The sequence below is a fragment of the Podarcis raffonei genome, chromosome 16 (assembly GCF_027172205.1).
Source record: "Podarcis raffonei isolate rPodRaf1 chromosome 16, rPodRaf1.pri, whole genome shotgun sequence".
NCBI lineage: Eukaryota > Metazoa > Chordata > Lepidosauria > Squamata > Lacertidae > Podarcis > Podarcis raffonei.
In genome coordinates, this window is record NC_070617.1 from 3397754 (window position 1) to 3410734 (window position 12981).

The following is a 12981-nucleotide window of genomic DNA, read 5'->3' on the forward strand; positions in this document are numbered from 1 at the left end:
GATGCTCTTCTGTCCCACTGAAGGTTCTCAAGGACGGTAAGAAACACCACCTTGGTCTTCTTCAACCAACCAACCAACCAACCAACCAACCACCACCTTCCAGAGCCCGCAGTTCCCATCTTCCTAGAGCCCCGGTGAGCTGGAGATTTCAGACCCGGTTCGCCCAACGGATGGGAAGATGATGGCCTAGGGCCAGGGGTCTTGCACCATGAACGTCCAGCTGAGCTTGGAGAACGGCGGGGACATGTCCATCCAGGAGCAGGAGCTGATGCACAGCGACAGCCGGGCCCTGCACTCAGCCCTGCAGAGGCCATCGCTGGTGGCCTCCGTCCTGGAGGGCAGCGAGTACCACCGGGCGGAGCACGCCCTGGCCACCACCTTGCACCCGGGGCTGGGCTTTGGCGGGGAGTCGCCCTCCGCTGGGGCGGGGAACAGCTACACCACCCTGACGCCCTTGCAGCCCCTGCATGAGAAGTTCCACCATCACCACCACCACCACCAGTGCCTCCCCATGGGGAACGTCATCGGCAGCTTCACCCTCATGCGGGAGGACCGGGGCCTGGGCGCCGGGGGGAACTTCTACAGCCCCTATCCCAAGGACATCGGCATGGGGCAGAGCCTGTCCTCCCTGCCCAGCCCGCAGCTGGGCCCCATGCACAACTATGCAGGCCACTCCTCCGCCCCCCTGGGCAACGAGAAGATGGTGTTGGGCAACGGCTTCGAGGCCCACTCGGCCGCCATGTTTGGCAGGATGGAGCAGCACTTCTCCCGGGAGATGTCCCCCTCGCAGAACTCCACCATGGCCTCTCCCAGCGCCATGGGCCAAACCCCCTACGGACACCCCCGGGCGGAGATGAACGCCCGGCCCAACCCGCCCATCGCCACCCAGACCACCGTCCTCTCCAGCCAGCTGGAGGAGATCAACACCAAGGAGGTGGCTCAGAGGATCATCGCGGAGCTCAAGCGCTACAGCATCCCCCAAGCCATCTTCGCCGAGAGGGTCCTCTGCCGGTCGCAGGGCACCCTCTCGGACCTCCTGAGGAACCCCAAGCCCTGGAGCAAGCTCAAGTCCGGGAGGGAGACCTTCAAGAGGATGTGGAGGTGGCTGCAGGAGCCAGAGTTCCAGAGGATGGCAGCTTTAAGGTTAGAAGGTAAGATAATTTTTGACCCCCACCCTCCCCCAGATGCAAGCAAGGGAAGCAAGCAAGGCTGGAACAATACAAGGAAGCGTGGAGGGGCTGTTGCCGCCCCCCCTCAAGGCCCTCGGCAGACGTGGCAACTCTATATTTATCAAGGCTTCACAACCTTTTCGGGGCCACTGCCCCCCATAGCTGTCAACGTTTCCCTTTTTTTAAGGGAAATTCCTTTATTCTGAATAGGATTCCTCACAAGAAAAGGGAAAGGTTGATGGCTATGCTGCCCCCTCGGTTCCACAAACTCACCCCGTGTTTGCTACCCCAATAAAAGCCTGATTCAGAACAGCGGTTTGCATGACCCACAAAGGAAGATGGTAGCCCAATAAAATTCATTGACTCACTGAATTGTAGAGTTGGGAGCATAGGAGCCCATTCCTAGGGGTCCAAAGTCCCTTCCGCTCGCCCCCCCAATAAAAGATTTGAGGGAGCCAGCCCCCCCTCCAAGTTGATGCACATTGCCATTCAAATGGTGTCTCGTTCATAATCTTGTGGTCGGTTATGTGGGTTGGGGCTTACCCTGCCCCCCCATTTTTTATTCAAGTTGGCACCCCTGAGGGACCCTGAGGGTCATCTAGTCCAACCCCCTGGAATGCAGGAATCTCAGCAAAAGCATCCATGACAGATAGCCAACCTGCCTCTGCTGAAAAACCTCCAAGGAAGGAACGTCCAGCATCTCCCGAGGGAGTCCAAAAAGAGGAACAATTAATTGCACATTTATTCAAAACCCAACCAAAACTATTTGGTTTAATTAAGTGAGCAGAAGGAATGAACTGGATCCAGCGCTATCGGCTTTCCAAAATCTGTTGGGCGTTGGCCTCTCCTGCACCCGCTGCCGCCCCCTTGCGCCTTAGCTCCCCACTAGGGAATCCCACCCCCCCCCATTCCCCCAGTGGCACCACACACTTTGGGAACCATTGCTATCAGAGCCAGACTACCCATTAGGCGGGGTGAAGCAGCGTCCGCTTCTGCCGGCAGCAGAAACCACCGCCTCACTGAGTTTCACCCCATTGGTGGAGAAGACATGGCCATAGCCTTGCTCAGTGCCCTTCCCTCGTTGAATTTGGAGACGGGGTTGCGTTCCAGTGTGCGCTGGAAGCTGTGGGGTGCGGTGGGGGCAGTCGGGGGGCAGGCAGGAGACGACACATTCCCATCTTGCTTCAGATGGCGAAATGGGATGGGTCGCCCCCAGCTGCTCTAGGCAGGCCCTTGCTTGGGAGTTGAGCTAAACTCTCTAGGCTTGGCTGCTGAGACAACAGACCTGCCAAGGGTCTCATCGAAGGAGGAACACCTTGGGCTTGGGGACGAAAGGACGGACTTCTTCCTCACACAGAACACAATTAAACTGTGGAACTCACCCCCACAGGAGGCAGCTATGGCCATCACATTTGAATGAGGATTAGACAAATTCAAGAAGGAGGATTGGGCTGTCTGTGGCTACCAGCCACAGCAGCTGTGTGTTCCCTCCAGCGATGGAGGCAGATTTTGGGGAGTGTGACTGGTCCGCCCTCACTAGGTGCTGATCCAAGAGGGCACCGCGATAATGACTTTGAATGGAAGTTGAGAGGCAGGATCGCGCACCGAATTTTGGTGTTGCACAGGGCACCGCTGGAATTTGAAAGCCCCCCCTGGAGAAGACCCATTGCTGCGAATTGCAAGCACTCAGGTTGTGCTTTTGGGCTTCCAGTTGGAACATCAGGGTGCTGGGCTAGATGGGACCCCTTGGGCCTCATCCAGCAGCACAGGCTCTCCTGATTTTTTGATTTCTTTTCAAAGATCTTTATTGAAACTTAACGTTTATACATCATAACCAAAATTCCCAATGACTCCCTCACATAAAATATAACATCTAAATTACAACAGCTGCATAATTATAGACTTAATTATAAAACCCACCTCCCACCCTCTACTTCCCTCCACAGCAATTTGACTTCTTTAAATTTCTTTCTACCTTTTTCCCTTGCATTCTATAATAAATTATTTTTGTTAAATTCTTATTTTTCCTTCTTTCTTTCTTTGTTTTGTTATTGCTTACATTTTTTACTCTAAGCCTATGAACATATCGTTTTTAGAACAATATTTTGACATATAATCTTCAAAATACTTCCACTCCATTCTTAACTTTTGATTTGATGGATATCTTATGATTGAAGTTAATTTTGCCAATTCTATAGACTCACTTAATTTACAAATCCACTCCTCCTTTGTTGGCATGTCCTGAGAGAGGGTAGTGATTGCTACTAAATGGAAATCACAGCCAGGCTCTCCTGACGTCCTTATGGAACCTCCAGCTCCAGAGGCAGTCTAGCTAGATTTGTATGTTATCAGGGGCCATTGAGGGAAGAGGATGCTGGACCAAAGGGGCCCTCATTGGCCGGATCCAGCAGGTCTCTCCTGATGTCCTGACACTGAGAGACAGGACTGGGCTTGGAAGGAGGTCGGCATCCCAGCCTAGGTTACTGGGGGCATTCGGAAATCCTGCACCCAGCCTTCCAGGCCACAGGCTGGGATGGGTTGCCAGGGTGAAAAGATGAAGCCAGAGTCTTTCGGCGCCAGCCTGAATGTTCAAGCCACCAGGTTCACCAGGCCCCTGGGATATCCCCAGGCTCCAGATCAGATGTGGGGGAACCTCTGGCCTTCCAGATGTTACTGAACTACAACAGCCATCTGCCCCAGCAAGCATGGCCAATGGCCAGGGAGGACAGTGGGACTCTGAGCACCATTCCCCAGCCGCAGGCAAGGATCTGCACACCGCCATGGGCAAACCCAAAAGGAAGTCCACCACGGTGGCGAGGAGATCGAACCCTGCGCTCCCTCCTCAGCCAGTTCTTTCGAGGCTGACCACAACACTGGGCTTCGTTGGGGCCTGCAAAATGCCTCCGTGTGGGTGTTTGGGTGCTGGGCGCCAGCTCAGCGCCATTCCTCCCCATCCCTTGCAAACTGTCATTCACAGAGAGGCGGGTGGAGATGGCTGAGTGTGGAAGTAAACCCTCACAGTTATTTTTCATATATATATATATAAAACGAAGAGAGGGGTGTGAGGGAGGAAAGAGCCAAAAGGTCACCATTATGGCGACTTCTTGAAAACTGTTAAGTCCTGAATATCGGAGCGCTGAATGAATAATCACCCTCTCGGATCCATTATTGTTGGGTAATATGAATCTCGGCTATTGATTAGGCTTTTTGCAATAGAGTCGGATCCAATATCTGTACGAGTGGTTTGCTGGGGTTGGGGGGTTGGAGTAAGATTGCCCAATAAATAGGGAAATCTGTCCACAGATTCTTTGTGGTTATATTTCTGCTTTCCTTGTATTGTTCCAAGCCTCCCTCGAATATTTCCCCACGGCCTCTACTGGATGCTACTGCAAGCGTCGAATTGCCCCCTCCAAAAATTTTCCTTGCCACTAAACACACACTGCTCTGTTCTTCTTTCGTGCCTCTAGCTCTCATGATTCAAGGGCAAACTGAGATGGATAATCTATTTAGAATAATATCCCCCCCCCAGCGTATCTAAAATATGGGTGTTGTTGGGTTTAGTAGGATGTTGTTTTTATATATACATATATGTAACAAAGAAAGAAAATTGGAGAAAGGTGTTAAAAGGAGATTTCGTTTTACAATTCAGTTGCAGGGCTTGGGTAGCGATCCTAACCCTACTTACCTGGGAGTAATCCCCATTGAATTCAGTAGGACTCACTTCTAAGAAGACAAGGTTAAGGTTTTGCCATAAGGCTGTGATCCTGCTCACACATCTTGGCTGGGAATAAGGCCTGGGTAGCATAAGCGGCAGTGGTGGGGGGGGGAGCTTACCTTTGAGTAGACTTGCCCAGGATTGAAAGTAAAGCATTAAAAACTACCCAGGATGTGTGGGGTGGTGTAATTTCTACTGAGTAAACAGTTGGATGCACAAGGTGTTAAATTGTAGGGCTGGAAGGGGCTTCCCCTGCGGTCCTCTAGCTCAACCCCTTGCAATGCTGATTGTGTTGATTGTGGAATCCCCTGCAAGCCGCACTTGCCCAATTTAAAATTTGAAAGTTAATGTTGAACATTAACGTCACCAGAAACACAAGCAGATGCATTTGCACACCCGTTACTTTTGCACTGCAAAATTCAGAAAAGTGCGAATTTTGAAGGATGGCTGTGTTTCAATTCGCATCTGGGTTTGGAAAATATGAATTAGGTAGGATTGCCTACAATGCAGATGGAATCAGATTTCTCTCCCCTGTGCCTGTTCTTTAAAGGGGAAAGCTAAAGTGTGGGGGGCTTTTTAGCTGAGACAAAAAACCGGTGATGAAGCGCAGGCAGGATAGAAATTTTAAAACTGTATGTAGTGTAGAAAAGGCAGAATACAGGGCAGAGAATTCTAGAGCTCTGGGTCATGAAACTGATGGTTGGTAGGTTTCGGGGCAGACAAAAAGATAGCATCCTTCTTCATGCAACTAAGAGTGAGCTTGAGGGATTTGGCGCCAGAAAACAGGATGATGGCCACAAGTTTCACTGGCTTTAATTGGGATTAAAAAATAAATTAATCATGACTGCAGGTCTGTCCTCAACTCAGTTGAACGGCCATGTGCAGGCGCAGTCTACACTCAAATAACCTCTATCCTCCCCCCCCATGGAGGAGAGGCTGTTGCCTTCATGGCCCACTTGTAAGCTTACTGCAAGCATCTGATTGGCCTGTGCTGGGAAGAAAGATGATGGACTTGATGGGGCTTCTGTTTCATTCAGGAGGGTTCTTGCTAGGTTCTTGAGACAGGCTTGGGTCCTCCTTTGTAGTTCAAAAAGCAAGGCAAAAGCATTTTTACAAGTACAGGCTACTCCCCATTTATGTGGGGGTTACATTCCCAGGCACCGCACATTTGAGTGAAATCGCGTATATTGGGAGCACTATTGAAAAAACTGCAGAAGCTCTCTAAACCTCTGGAAACTCTTGGGAAACCTTTTAAAAAACCCGGCAGCACTTTCCAGACTCCCTCCAAACCTCCTTTCTCAAACTCCAACTCTCCATAGGCCTCAAAGGTCGGTGCAAAGGCTCCTGGGATTGCACTTGCAAAGGCTCTTGGGATTGCTAGACGCTGTTTTCACACCATTTTTGCATTCGGGGGGGCATGGGCGTTTCTGCCTCTTTAAGTGCCACTTCCAGGTTTGCAGCGATGCGCATGAACCCAGTTGCACGTGACTCAAATGCGCATGAATTGGGAGTTTCCTGTACCTGTAGAAATGTAGCAGGCAAGGGTGCCCCTTGGGACTGGTAGGGCAGAAAGCAAGGAGCCAGGCAGTAGGGGGCGCCAGAGCCAATGGCTAGGTGGAATCAGCTCACCCTAGTTTTTGCCACCCTCCTCTTAGGTGCTGAGTTCTCCAAGGGGCAACACAGAGACAAAGGTGAGCAGGAAGATAGCCAGGTGGGGGCTGACTGAGGTTGGTGGGGCAGCGCCCCACTTGCTCAAATGGACACCCCCTCTAATTGTAGCAGGGGTTAATGAATGCCAAAGAGGCATTTGCTGACCTGTAACAACGCAGACCACCATTGGATGGGGACTTGAACCTGATATTTCACAGTTGCCTTCTGGCTTGGTTCCTTATCCCACCACACCCCTCGCTGTGTTATCCTCACACGATGACCCTGTGAGGTAGGCTAGGCCAAGAGATAGTGGCTGCCCCCAAGGTCACATGTAGCAAAAGGCGAGTGGGGATTTGAACTCGGGTCCCCAAAGTCCTGGCGCAACACGCAGGCACTCCCGTGCTACCACCGAAAGACACACAGCAGAGCTGTTGCCCCTTTCACATTCCTTGTAATAGAATCCTATGGTGGGAAGGGACCCCCAAAGCTCATCTAGTCCAGCCCCCCACAATGCCAAAACACAGCTAAAGAATCCCTGGCGGATGGCCAACAGACCTCTGCTCAAAAACCTCCAGCGAAGGAGAGTCCACCATCTTCCCAGGGAGTCGGTTCCACAGCCAAACAGCTCTTACCATCAGAGAGTTTAGTCAAAATTTCATTTCTTGTAATTTAAATACAGTGGATGCTCGGGTTGCGAACGTGATCCGTGCGGGATGCACGTTCGCAACCTGCAGCGTTCGCAACCCGCATCTGCACACTCATGGGTTGCGATTTGGCGCTTCTGCGCATGCGCAAAGCACAATTTAGCACTTCTGCGCATGCACGACCACTGAAACCCAAAAATAACACATTCCAGTACTCCCGGGTTTCAGTGGTCTGCAACCCGAAAAAACGCAACCTGAAGGTGCTGTAACCGAGGTATGACTGTACACCATTTCAGGTCCTCACCTCTTGAGCAGGAGAAAGCAAGCTTTCTCCATCGTCCATGCGACAGCTCTTTAGATATCTGGAGATGGCTATCAAATCACCTCTCAGTCTCCCCTTTTCTAGGCTAAACAAACCCAGCTCCTTCAACCGTTCCTCATCAGGCTTGGTTTCCAGGCCTGTAATCCTCTTGGTCTCTCTCTCTGCACCCATTCCAGGCCGTCCTTTTTTAAAAAATTGTGGTGCTCAGAACGGGACACAGTATTCCAGGTGGGGTTTGACCTTGGGTATTCAGTGCTCTTTTCCTGCAAATCCAGAACCAGAACTGGGTCTGCCCAGCGCGCCAGATGAGCTCATGTCCGAGGAGAGGGAGGAGAGACATCCCCACCCCCCTGTGGAAAGGGTAGACCAAAGGAATCAATGTCTCTATACTTAGATATGCTGAGACACTGTTATTCTAATAATATTTCCCGCGTGGCGGCATGCCCTGTCAAAAGATGACCATAAACCCAGGCTTCACTCTGCTGACCATCACAAATGATATATAATGGCCAAGCATTGCCTTGATGGGAAATTAAAAAGGCGTCCTTTCCTTTCCTTTCCAAGATCACTTAGCTCGCCTTTAACCGATCCTGAACGTTGGCAGATTGAGGACAGATAAGAGGAAAGGCCTCTTCGTACATCACACAGTTGAACTGTGGATCTCTCCCCCACAAGAGGCAGCAATGGTCCCCAATTTGGATGCCTTTAAAAGAGGAGGAGACAAATTCACGAAGGAGAGTAGGGCTAGTGGTGGCTGTTGTTGTTTAGAGCACTAGAACAACAGGATTCTGGAATAGATGGGCTCCCATTGCCCTGATCCAGCAGGCTTTTCTTATGATGATGTTGTTGTTGTTGTTTAGTCGTGTCCACCTCTTTGTGACCCCCTGGACCAGAGCACGCCAGGCCCTCCTGTCTTCCACTGCCTCCCGCAGTTTGCTCAAACTCATGCTGGTAGCTTCGAGAACGCGTCCAACCATCTCGTCCTCTGTCGTCCCCTTCTCCTTGCGCCCTCCATCTTTCCCAACATCAGGGTCTTTTCCAGGGAGTCTTCTCTTCTCATGAGGTGGCCAAAGTCTTGGAGCCTCAGCTTCATGATCTGTCCTTCCAGTCAGCACTCAGGGCTGGTTTCCTTCAGAATGGAGAGGTTTGATCTTCTTGCAGTCCATGGGACTCTCAAGAGTCTCCTCCAGCACAATAATTCAAACGCGTCAATTCTTCGGCGATCGGCCTTCTTGATGGTCCAGCTCTCACTTCCATACATCACGACTGGGAAAACCAGAGCTTTAACAATACGGACTACTATGGCGGCTATTGGTCACAATGGCTGTGCTCTGTCAGAGGCAGCGGTGCTTCTGAACTGTTGGAAATTGGGAGAGGGTAGAATGTCTCGCTTACCCGCAAAATTCAGAGAAGTGCAAATGTCAAAGGGTAGTTGTGTTGGCGAATTGTTTCGTAAGGTGTGAGTTTGGTAGGTGTTCAGCCAGCATGGTGTAGTGGTTAAGAGTGGTGGACTCGTAATCTGGTGAACCAGGTTCGCTTCCCCGTTCCTCCACATGCAGCTGCTGGGTGACTTTGGGCCAGTCACACTTCTCTGAAGTCTCTCAGCCCCACTCACCTCACAGAGTGTTTGTTGTGGGGGAGGAAGGGAAAGGAAAATGTTAGCCGCTTTGAGACTCCTTTGGGTAGTGATAAAGCGGGTTATCAAATCCAAACTCTACTTCTTCTTCATCCCCCTGCCAAGACAGGAAATTCTCCGTGAAGGAGAGACCCACACTGTCCATGTCAAACAGCTCGTAGCTTCAATAAGTTCTTCTCATGTTTGTTTAAATCATTCTTCCAGGAAGCGGACCCCTCTCTGTCCAGCCCTCTGGGTCCCAAATTCTACCCTTCGTAATGCCGAGCTGAAATCGTTCTCCGCTGGGTCTCACCTTCTGAAACAGCAGTGGGCGGTTTTGTTCCATCATCTCCTTACTTATTTATAAGGCTACTTATAAGCCACCAACTCATAAAAAAAGGCAAGCATGGCAGCGTACAATAAAACCATTACAGAAACATCGTAAAACGAATAAAATCATAAATATGAAGAAAATCACTGAATGTTAAAAAAAAATAAAAGTCTCTAGAAACCCCATTAGGATGAGAGATGCTGGTTGGCCCTGTGCTGAGTGTGAGATTAGAATCTGAATTCTCCCGGTTCTGATACTCTGACCACTGCACCGCACTGCCGTAAAGATAAGCTAGAGACTCGGGGACAGTTCTTGTGTGAAATTTCAGGAGCCAGAGCAAAGAGAGTCTGTGGCAAGTGCCAGGCTGAGAGCTTTACAAAAATTGTTCTTATTAGAAAGGTTTTTTTATAGTCTTTAGCGGCTTCCTGTTTATTATTGACATAAGCTTTTCTGAGGTGCATGAAGTATGTGTATAGCACACACACACACACACACACACACACACACAAATACATACCATAAAATAAAATCAGTTTAATCTGTGGAAAGTTTACATATTCGCAGTGATCGGATATTCTAGCAGACATTGGTGACAGAACAGAATTATCCTGCTTATATAGCTGTGGTTGTTGATTTTTAAACGAATATCCTGTGTTATCTTGCCAAAACCACAACCCTGGGCAGCTAAAAATGCAAAAGAAATAAATAATATTTTAAAGCAAAAATTCAAAACAACTAAATGCATCAGGGAAAAAACAAACGCGATGAAACTCAGCAAGAATTCCAAACAATAACTAGTAGAACTCCAAAAGGTTGCCCAACAGCACCAAGAAGACCACTGGCTACTCTCAAATAAACCCCAGTTTTAAGTCAGAGAAGTTTGGCTTTGATGGTGTGCATAAACAGATAGAATTAAACTTGCTGACAGGTTATAGTTTTGCCAACACTGTCTTTCGCTGTCATTTCTGCACGGCAGAAGGCTGAACTAGATGACCCCCTGACAGTGGCAGACCTTGCTTCTCAAACTGAACTGCAAAATTCAGCCCCTGCCTCTCACACTCCATTCTAAATCACAGTTGTGGCGCCCCCTGCAGTGCCCCTGAGGCTCTGCGCCCAGTGCGACCGAACAGGTTGTGCGCCCCTAAATCTGCGTCTGTCCTTGGTGTCCCCTCCAGCTCTAAGATTCTACGATTCTATAAATCAAAAACATTTTCAGGGGGTTACAAAATGGTCAGCACCGCAGGTACCTGTCTGATTTAAGTGGGAAGGGGATATTTCCAATTACTGGTGCCATTTTGTTAAAAGCTCACATGGTCTATGTAACAGACTCTCAAATATTTGGCTATCATATAACTTTGCTCGGCTAGACATATTGAATTCCCTCCAATACGGATGCTGAAAATAACCAGACAAGGTTCCTATATTATCCTGTTAGAGATAGCAATGTTATTCCCAGGCACAGACTGCGGTTTCTGGTTCAACCAAAGTATGAACAGTGTTTGGCTCACACCACATGCCCTTAACCACCAGCCTCTTGTAAACTCCAACTGCTCGTTTGAAAGCATATTAGAAAATTGAACGGCTGGTGTTTATCCATAGCTTAATCCTGAATCGCAAAGGCTGGTTAGCACTTCAAAAAGGCCAGGTTTCTAATGGCCACACGGTGACATAGTCCTGGAGACTGCCATATATGATTTAGACAGGAGATGGCTTTTCAGAGCATGTGCAGAGTGCAGGTCCTTACCACTGGTGCCCAATCACAGCACAGACTCTACCTTTGCATAGATTGGGGGGGGGGGAATAAGATGGGAAATAAGAAATAAATAACCCTCCTCACTTTAGATCACTGCTTAAAGTCTCTCTCTCGTCTTCCCAGCGCAGATTAGGAATTAACTTTGCACATTTGATGTACAATGCCTAATGTGGGCAGATTTCAAAGCTGGAAGAGTTTGTGCTTTTGATATCACACACACACAGAGGCCCAAAAGTCTGTTAAAACTGATAGCACAAAAGCATACCTTTCTGCCGCTGGGTGTGCAGTGACAAGGCCTCACAATTTCTGTGTGTCACCCTAGTGCTCATTCGCACCCATTCATTCGCATCCATCCCCCTAACCAAGAAAACCAGCTTCAAAAAGGACCCAGAGGTGAGGCTGAAACCTGATTGACAAGCCTCATTCATTAAAAAAAATCCTCCGAATCTTAAGAGGCAAAATGGGGACAGCAAATGTCCCTGGTAAACCAGAACACACGGTCCAGCTCTATTCCTCACCAACACCCAATTTATCCAGCATATTTTTGGCATTTCTGTCCTGGGGGTGCTTAATTTATCCTCGTGACAACCCTGGAAGGTTAAGGCTGAGGCAGAGTGCCTATTAGAAAGGACTCCTGGACTATGGAACTCACTGCCACAGGACGGCCCCTGACCTAGATGGCTTTTGAAAAAGGATTGGATGGATTTATAAAGTCAGAGGGAGCAATGCTCCTGAGGACCAGTTTCTGGAAGCCACAAGAGAGTAGAGAGCTGTTCTTGGGCTCCGATCCTGCTTGTACCTGGTCGGCCGCTGTGAGAACAGGATGGCCCACTGGTCTGATCCAGCAAGCTGGGCTCTTCTTCTGCTCGTATGAGAGTGACCGGCTCAAGGTCACCCAAGGCCAAATGAAAATTTGAACTCTGGTCTCCCCAGATCCAAGCTGACCCTCTAACTGCTGCAACCACGCTTCCAGCCAGCCTGTCTCTTTCCAAACACTGGGTGCATTTAGACTTTTGAAAGACAACCAACACAGCAGCTTTTCATTCCTACTCGATGCTGGCGCATCTCCTTTCAGCAGCCAGGTTTTTAAACACCAGGCCGCCGTTTCCCGCCCCCTCTCTCGACGGCATCCTTCGGTGACCCTCCCTGGCACCCTGGGTGTCTCCACCACGCTCCGTTTCCCCCTGCGCGAGTGCCATTTCCCTGGCAGAGCAAGGGGCCTCGTCACCTGCGCCGGCAGAGAGCGACCGCTGGCTTGTTAGGAGCTAATGAAGCTGTCACGGGGTGATGGATCCATCAGAAGGACGGTCACGCGCTGGGATGTCCAAGGGGGCCCAGGCGAGCCAGCGGACGCGTTGTGTCTCTTCCCCGAAGCAGCAGGAAGTGCCAAGGCAGCGTTTGGAAGTGGGCTTTCCTGGGAGGGAGGGAGAATCAGCAGCAAAGCTGCGTGAGGAACGATCCCGTCCCGGAGCCTCCCATTGATTTGGGGAAGAGATCATTTACCCCTCCTTTAAAAACCACCAGCACTGCCTCTATGCTGCGCAAGGTGCGACTTACAAGCGAGTCCGACCACTAGGTCTTACTCTCAGGCAGGGATGGTGGGGAGGGAGAAATTGGCTTGCGCTTCCCAAAAACAACACACAAACCAAAACACATCGATGCTTTGAAATTTGCACTTCTCTGAATTTTGCAAGGCAGTCCTCCTGTCCCAAAATAGAGTTGTGCGTGTGCCGTAAGATGCCATATATTAGGGGAACATAGAGAATTATTTGCTTGCAAAAA

At 49.8% G+C, this 12981-nt stretch overlaps 1 protein-coding gene across 2 annotated transcripts in view; it reads left to right on the forward strand.

The window, feature by feature from the left end:
* The window catches only part of LOC128403857 (hepatocyte nuclear factor 6-like), a 63304-nt gene that overhangs the window by 36217 nt on the left and 14106 nt on the right, over positions 1-12981 (forward strand). For both annotated transcript variants that reach the window (XM_053368964.1, XM_053368965.1), the window contains exon 3: positions 24-1151. In XM_053368964.1, the coding sequence (XP_053224939.1) occupies positions 209-1151 (943 nt within the window). In that variant the 5' untranslated portion in view covers positions 24-208. The remainder of the gene's footprint in view (positions 1-23; positions 1152-12981) is intronic.